We start from the raw sequence: 7,272 nt of genomic DNA, 5'->3' as shown, positions 1-7,272 counted from the left end.
ATCTCTGTTTCTTCTGCTTGATTGTTTGTGTATAAGAAAGCCTCTGACTTTTGTGTGTTGATTTTATAACCTGCTACCTTGCTAAGACACAGTTCATTATTTTAATGACTATATGAACATTAGAATCACCTAGGAAGCTTTTTAAAAATTGAAATTCCTTGACCAAGGAATTGGGTGCCATTGATCCTAGTCTATATCAGTGTTTGTCCATAATAGCAATATTTTGGACATGCATATTCTGAAAGCAGAAACATAAGTTTTTTTATTCTCATTTACTGTTTTACTGATTTTTAAGCAGGCAGAGGTTTAGTATTACATGTTTTAAATTCCTTTTGAACTCAAGGTAGCTTTTTAAATTAACTGCAGGAGCTTTCTTATGTGGACATACTTGATTTACCCATCTGTGATACTTAAAAGTATTTCCTCCCATATTATCAATTGCATTGTAATTACTCAAGTCCTTCTGACACTTCTATTGCCCTGTGCATTCTAAGACTACTGCAGGTAAGGTTGCAGTAGCATAATGTTGAATAAGCAGCTCTTGTAAACGTCAGTGATGTATCTGGTTCTGAAATACACATGCTATTTACTCTGTTCAGTATTCCTTAAATTTTATAATACTCATAAATTGAGCCTCTTGTCTATAGCAACTTACAAATTAATACAGTTGTGCAATGGTTTGGATTACCATCTGAGTTGTTTCAAATATATTTCTTGAAATAAACACAAATATTTATGTGTTTCTTGTTGAAGGTATGAAAATGGGGCTTGGGAAACACATTTTTTTCTTTGCCCTCTCTTAATATGTAACTCAGCAGTGTTTCATCTTGATCAGATTGTAGATCTTTGTCTTACTATTTTTTGTTTGTTGCTTTTAGTGAAAGTACTAATTTTGAACTAAAGATAATTACTCAAGTTACTAGTCCTTGTGGTTGCTGCTGGACTTTCTGTGCAACCTATCTCTTTAGAAAGTGATTGGGGAACTTTTGGGGCACTCACTCTTTACCCTCTGCTTTATAGGTAATCAAAGGTAAGCATCAACTAAATCCACTCAGATTTAGACATCATAATTTGTGTGCTACCAACAGTAGTTGTGTATTTTACTTCGTATTTCATCATGTTCTGTGATCTCCCTTAATTGTTAATTTAGAAAAGTAGATTTTAAGCTTCCCATACTGTATGTTGCTGCTTTGATAATTTTTTAGGTGATTTCTTAAAAACATTGGAGGATCCAGATTTGAATGTAAGAAGAGTAGCCTTGGTCACATTCAATTCAGCGGCACATAATAAACCATCTTTAATAAGGGATCTTCTAGATACTGTTCTTCCACATCTTTACAATGAAACAAAAGTTAGAAAGGAACTTATAAGAGAGGTAAGTTAGATTACAGTGTTTTTATCTGCATTTTTCTTTTTACTATTTAACTATATCCACATATTTGCTTTGTGTATTTTTGTTTCAACAGGTAGAAATGGGTCCATTTAAGCATACTGTTGATGATGGCCTAGATATTAGAAAGGCAGCTTTTGAGTGTATGTACACACTTCTGGATAGTTGTCTTGATAGACTAGATATCTTTGAATTTCTAAATCATGTTGAAGATGGTTTAAAGGACCATTATGATATTAAGGTAAGTGATTTGTGTTTGTACACTGTTAAGATAATTTTGCTATAATGATTATCACCCTTAAAGTTGCTCTTGTGAAATTGCTTTGCTTGTCTTGATTTTTACTGTGTGCTGTAAACTAATAGTGAACATAATAGTGAAACATTGTTAAAAAGCAGTGACATATACAGGAGAAATCAGGAAACCTTTACATTGAGGAGGAAGTAAAATCTAATAGAATGAAAACTGTAAGAAATTCTCTGTGCAGCTCACTTAGTGAATAGTCCCTAGGATCCTGTTATTCAAAAACAGTTCAGATTTTGCTGTTCCAAGTATAATCCATGATCCTTTTTTGACTTAACTGTAGTTAACACCTACAGAAAGTTTTGTTTCCAAAACTTAGTCATTGGCATGGCTAATTATCTGTGGTTGTCTTTAGGCTTGTTCCGCATGATAACTGTTTACCTGAATGAAGGAGGTTTTTGTTTTCTAATATTGTGTACTGACTGAATTTAACATCAAGAATTTTGTTAAAGGATAACATTGGGAGAATTGTTTTCAGATACACAAAACAATCTGTATAGAAGCAACTAGAGAGAAATCATCCCACTTTGGCTTTGAGAATGAACTCTGCTTATAACTGCTCTGTATTTTCCTTTGTTCATGTCTGTTTTATATGTTTTGCTGATAACTTTGTTTTATTTTTGTTATGGTTAATACAGTTAGCTCCAAATTGAGATAACTAAAGAATGAGTATATTTCTTGGTGAAGCTGTATATTCTCACTTTGTTATTCAATCCGTAGAAATTCCATTTTAAAAAATGACTCAATTTACTTTCTTTTTCTATCACTATATCATAATCCAAATTCAAACCCATCATCTCTTGCTTGAAAACTCAAAGCTTTTAAATATGAATTATGAAAGGGTGACTTTAAAAATTAAGTGCATTTTCTCTCTTGTGCTTTCATTCATGGCTTTTTTTTCAAGTAGGGCAAAAAGTCGTTGAGCTGTAATTCAGCTATGGTATCAGAACTCCAACTTTCATGTTTCCATATGTTTAGTAACCTGATCCTCTCCATTCAGTGATGAGGGTCCCCTAAGTAGCAATAGGATCTTCCAGTTTAATTGTGTACTTTATAGTCTTAAAGAAAAAAAGAATAAGGCTTACTGGCTTTCATTATGGATTAATCAATCACAAAGTCTTTTTGTTCAAGGCAAATCTGCTAATAAGTCATTGGAAATTAGATTATAAAGCTTTTTCTCCAACTTCCATTTATTTTCTTGTTTAGTGATGTTTTAAAATCTATTGCATGTGAGCTTTTTAAAAAATATTGAGTCCATGGACCATGTCTTTAGTGGGGCTGAGAAATAGTAATATTTCAAAAGTTCTCAGTGCTCATGTGTAGCTAAAATTGAGAACCACTCTTCTGGTTCTGTTGTTTAGGGCCCATTCTAGGTAAGTTTTTGCTAGCACTTAAAACTAAACTTCCTCAGAGAAATTTGAGCATATCTTTAATTCCAGATGACATTAAAGTGAATTTTGTCTTTTTTTCATGCCTAATAGATGCTAACATTTTTAATGTTGGTGAGACTCTCTACCCTTTGTCCAAGTGCAGTACTGCAGAGATTGGACCGACTTGTTGAGCCATTACGAGCTACATGTACAACTAAGGTAATCATCTACAGATTGATTTTGACCACATTTGGTATATTCAGGATTCCTAGTCAGTTCTGTAATTTTTCAGGTGTGTAGCCATGTAAGCGCCATGTGTAGCAGTGGTTTTAAAAGTTAACCAGTTGATTGTGGATTTTAGAAAATCCACTGTTACATGCTAGTCATAACTTTATTTTTTAGAAGTGCTGCTATGGATGGGATAAAGTGTGATAATGCCTAAAACAGGAACTGCTTAATTCCTGTAGAGTAGGTGGTAGAAAGTTACAGATTTCATAGATTCAAAAGGTGCTACAAAAGTAATTAAGGCACAGTCTATCAGTGGAGTAGTTTCTTGTTGGAGACCAAAGCAGAACTTTAAAAAGATAAGATTCTGGGCCCTCCCTGGTGGCACAGCGGGTTAAAGCACAGCACTAAGAAGCTTAAGCCACTTCCGCATGAGTTCGATTCCCGCCTGCCCCGGAGGTGACCACATGGCGTGGCAGACCTCTCCTGACCTGCCTGCTGCTCCCCTCAGCAGTGTACTTCGTCGTCAGTCTGCCCGTTCTGCTCCCCTCTCTGTGTCTGGTGAATCCTTTCACCATCCACATTTCTAGCCTCTACTCCAGTTCCATATGAATAAATAAATAAATCTTAAAAAAAAAAAAAAGATTCTGGGACCCAGTTTCACTATGATGGCTCTTTTTTATGATGAGGTTTTGTGTAAAATGTCCTCTTAAAAAAAAAAAAAAAAAAAGGAGCTGGCTCTCCCTGGTGGGTGCAGCCGGTTAAAGCACAGCTAAGGCCATTTCAGTTTGATCCCCACCCCAGAGGTGACCCACATGGCGTGGCAGACTTCTCTTGATGGCCCGCTGCTCCCTCAGCAATGTACTTCGTTGATCTGCCTGTTCTGCTCCCTACGCTGTCTCTGGTGAATCCTCTCACCACCCCTGCACCTCTGGCCTGTACACCAGTTCTGTATGCTTAAAAAAAGATTTATTTATTTATGCATATAGAACTGGGGTGTAGGCCAGAGGTGCAGATGTGGTGAGAGGATTCACCAGAGACAGCGTGGGGAGCAGAAAAGGCAGATCAACAAAGTACAATGCTGAGGGGAGCAGTGTGCGGGTCAGGAGAAGACTGCCGCACCATGTGGATCACCTTCCGGGCAGCCAGGGATTGAACTCATGCAGAAGTGTTTCAGCTTCTCAGTGCTGTGCTTTAACCCGCTGCGCCACCAGGGAGGGCCCAATAAATAAATCTTTAAAAAGAAAAGAAAAGAGCCAACTCTTGCTAAAAAGCTTTAATACGGAACACTTATGCTATGAAGTTTGATATTTCGACCTCTAAAAGTAATTTTCCTTAGTTTCTGGGTTTCAATTTTGTTCGTATTAAGAGTTGTATAGTTTTTAATACTCATTTATCCATGTTACAGGTAAAGGCAAATTCAGTGAAACAAGAGTTTGAAAAGCAAGATGAATTAAAGCGATCAGCCATGAGAGCAGTAGCAGCCCTGCTAACAATTCCAGAAGCAGAAAAGAGTCCACTAATGAGTGAATTCCAGTCACAGATCAGTTCTAATCCTGAACTGGCAGCCATCTTTGAAAGTATCCAAAAAGATTCATCATCCACTAACTTGGAATCAATGGACACTAGTTAGATGTTTGTTCAATGTGGGGACCATTTCTTTGACCATACGATGCACTGAATTGACAAGTTAATCATAAGACATGGAAAGAGAAGTGTTTAAAAGCTTCAAAATGTTCCACTTTTTTTCCTTCATGGGGACTGTTTGGCTTTCTTCCATTGTTGTTTTTGTAGCATTTATTTCAGAAATATGTATTTCCATAAGCCAGCGGTTGTAAAACCACTAATGTTTCAGTGGTTAGGGCAACATTTAAAATGGGAACTAAAAGTTAGATTTTATGAAGTATGGAAATAGGGTCCAGTATCTATTTGCTCTGTAATGTTTAGGATTAAAATGTTAAAATTTTGTGACCATGAATTTCTTTCTTTTATAATTTGTCTTATTTAAAAATCAAATATTCTGCAAGACAAAAACCATGTTTCTTTTCTTGTATAACTTTTGTTTCAGCCACATAAATTGATTTTTAGCTGGCAGACAAGAATTTATCTGTAAGATTTATATTTCAGAGGATTTGGCAGTTAAAAAAATGAGTGTCATTTTTTTAAGTACAGGGACTAATGATGTCCCTGCTGCACACTAATTTTGCATGAGCAAGTTTACAAATATGTATTGTCTGTAAAGCAGCATGTGCAGAATTATTCACAATACAAAAGTTAAAAATAAGTATTATTGTATTAGTGCAATTTTCAGATATTTATTTTTGCACAGAAAACATATCTGGAGAGAGAGAAAGAGGAGTAAATTTTTGAAACTTTGGTTTTATTAATGCCAGTGTGAATTTGCAGATGTTTTCAGCAGATCAAGTCATAACAGTTTGCCACTTTTTTCTATTATAAATTTTCGTATACATTTAAATTTTGAATATTTAAGTACTTGATGTTTTTTTTTCTTTTTTCCAGTTAACCATTTGTGTGTGTGTGTGTACTTCCACTTAGAAATTCCTAAAACCAGATTTTTCTTTTCATTCCTTTCGGATATATACATTCCTTATGGAAGGATACAAATACTGTGTATGCTTTTGAATTTTATTTTTAGGAAAATTCTGAAGCCGGCTCTCACAGGTTTGTTAGCTAAAAAATATTTTTCTTTAGTTAAGTTAGATTTCCCCCTTTTTTGTAGATCTGACTTACATATTGTATTTGATGAGTGTTGACTATATTTCCTGATTAAGGGGTCTGTGCTGTGGGGAAGCAAAGGTTTTTGCAGTACCTTACATATAGTTAAATTTTTATTTGACATATCATTCAGTGATTTCATTTCACACTGTAGCCTCTTCAAATTTGTGGTGCTCCTGTAACAGTAAGAACTAATTTCTGAAATAAAAGACATCTCCTAATGCTGTGCAAACATAGTTTACATGTACTGAAGGAGGCAGTTGTTAAATTGAATGACCAATCTAAGCAATCAGATATTTGAAAACTGCACCCTTTATTTTTGAAACTGTGAATTAGAAATACTTTTCTTGCTGTATTACTTACCTGCTTTAACATCTGAATATGCAGTGATTTTAATCATTTTAACATAACTGTGGTTATCAGGTTAACAGCTTATTTTCTAGTGTTCAGATGATAATGCACAAAACACCATTGAGGGTTTTGACTAGTACATTGACATGGAATGTTACATGAAATTGGTGCCCTTTCAAAATGTGGCAGGTGATAATCTTATACTATAATTTGCATAAAATTGTAATAGAAATTTATTTTGAGATGTTAGTATATTATGTATTATGCATTACCGTGGAATAGATGTTGTGGATATATTTTAAGTATTTGGTTACATGGTTTCACAATAAATTACAATACTGCAGGCTCTAGGACCAAATAGGAGACTGACATGCATATGTTGTGTGAATGTTTTAGTTATTAATTGCCTAAAGTTAAATCCAAATACTTTAATGTATTGGATTTTTCTCTCTTCCTACCCCCCCATTTTTTTTTAAACTTTGAAGATGCATGTTTTTTGTTTTTTCTTTTTGAGCCTTGCAGGGTAGCCAGTTTTTTAAAATATAGCTGAAAGTCTTATCTTTTGAAATACAAAAATATTCTGTTCCTTTCCAGTAGTTAATGTTTTCAGTTTTTATATATACAGTTTATTAATCCTTGAACAGTATGGCTGTCGCCTTCATGGGTCCCCTTGTACACAAATTTCCTTGTAAATAGGTCACATGTTGACAGTATTGATAAATTCAGTACAGTATTATGATTTGCCCTTTAGATTTCTATACTGTTCTCTACAACTTTGTAGTAAGAATACAGTATACAATGCTTACAACATACAAAATATATATAAATTGGTTTGATATTTTCCATAGGGTGTCCAGTCAACACTAAGTTTTTAGTAGTAAAAACTTTGGGTAGAGTCA

General features: G+C 34.6%; 1 protein-coding gene across 1 annotated transcript in view; it reads left to right on the top strand.

Moving 5' to 3' along the window:
• The window catches only part of CAND1 (cullin-associated and neddylation-dissociated 1), a 36,984-nt gene extending 30,253 nt beyond the window's left edge, over positions 1 to 6,731 (top strand). The window contains exons 12-15 of the mRNA XM_004675918.2: positions 1,206 to 1,375; positions 1,467 to 1,631; positions 3,173 to 3,280; positions 4,695 to 6,731. Coding sequence (XP_004675975.1) covers positions 1,206 to 1,375; positions 1,467 to 1,631; positions 3,173 to 3,280; positions 4,695 to 4,919 — 668 coding nt within the window. The 3' untranslated portion in view covers positions 4,920 to 6,731. The remainder of the gene's footprint in view (positions 1 to 1,205; positions 1,376 to 1,466; positions 1,632 to 3,172; positions 3,281 to 4,694) is intronic.
• The last annotated feature ends 541 nt before the right edge of the window (positions 6,732 to 7,272 follow it).

Source organism: Condylura cristata, unplaced genomic scaffold (assembly GCF_000260355.1).
Source record: "Condylura cristata isolate star-nosed mole 26May11 unplaced genomic scaffold, ConCri1.0 scaffold00004, whole genome shotgun sequence".
Classification (NCBI taxonomy): Eukaryota; Metazoa; Chordata; class Mammalia; order Eulipotyphla; family Talpidae; genus Condylura; species Condylura cristata.
Note: the sequence above shows the minus strand (reverse complement) of the source record. Positions and strands in the feature narration are given on the sequence as shown.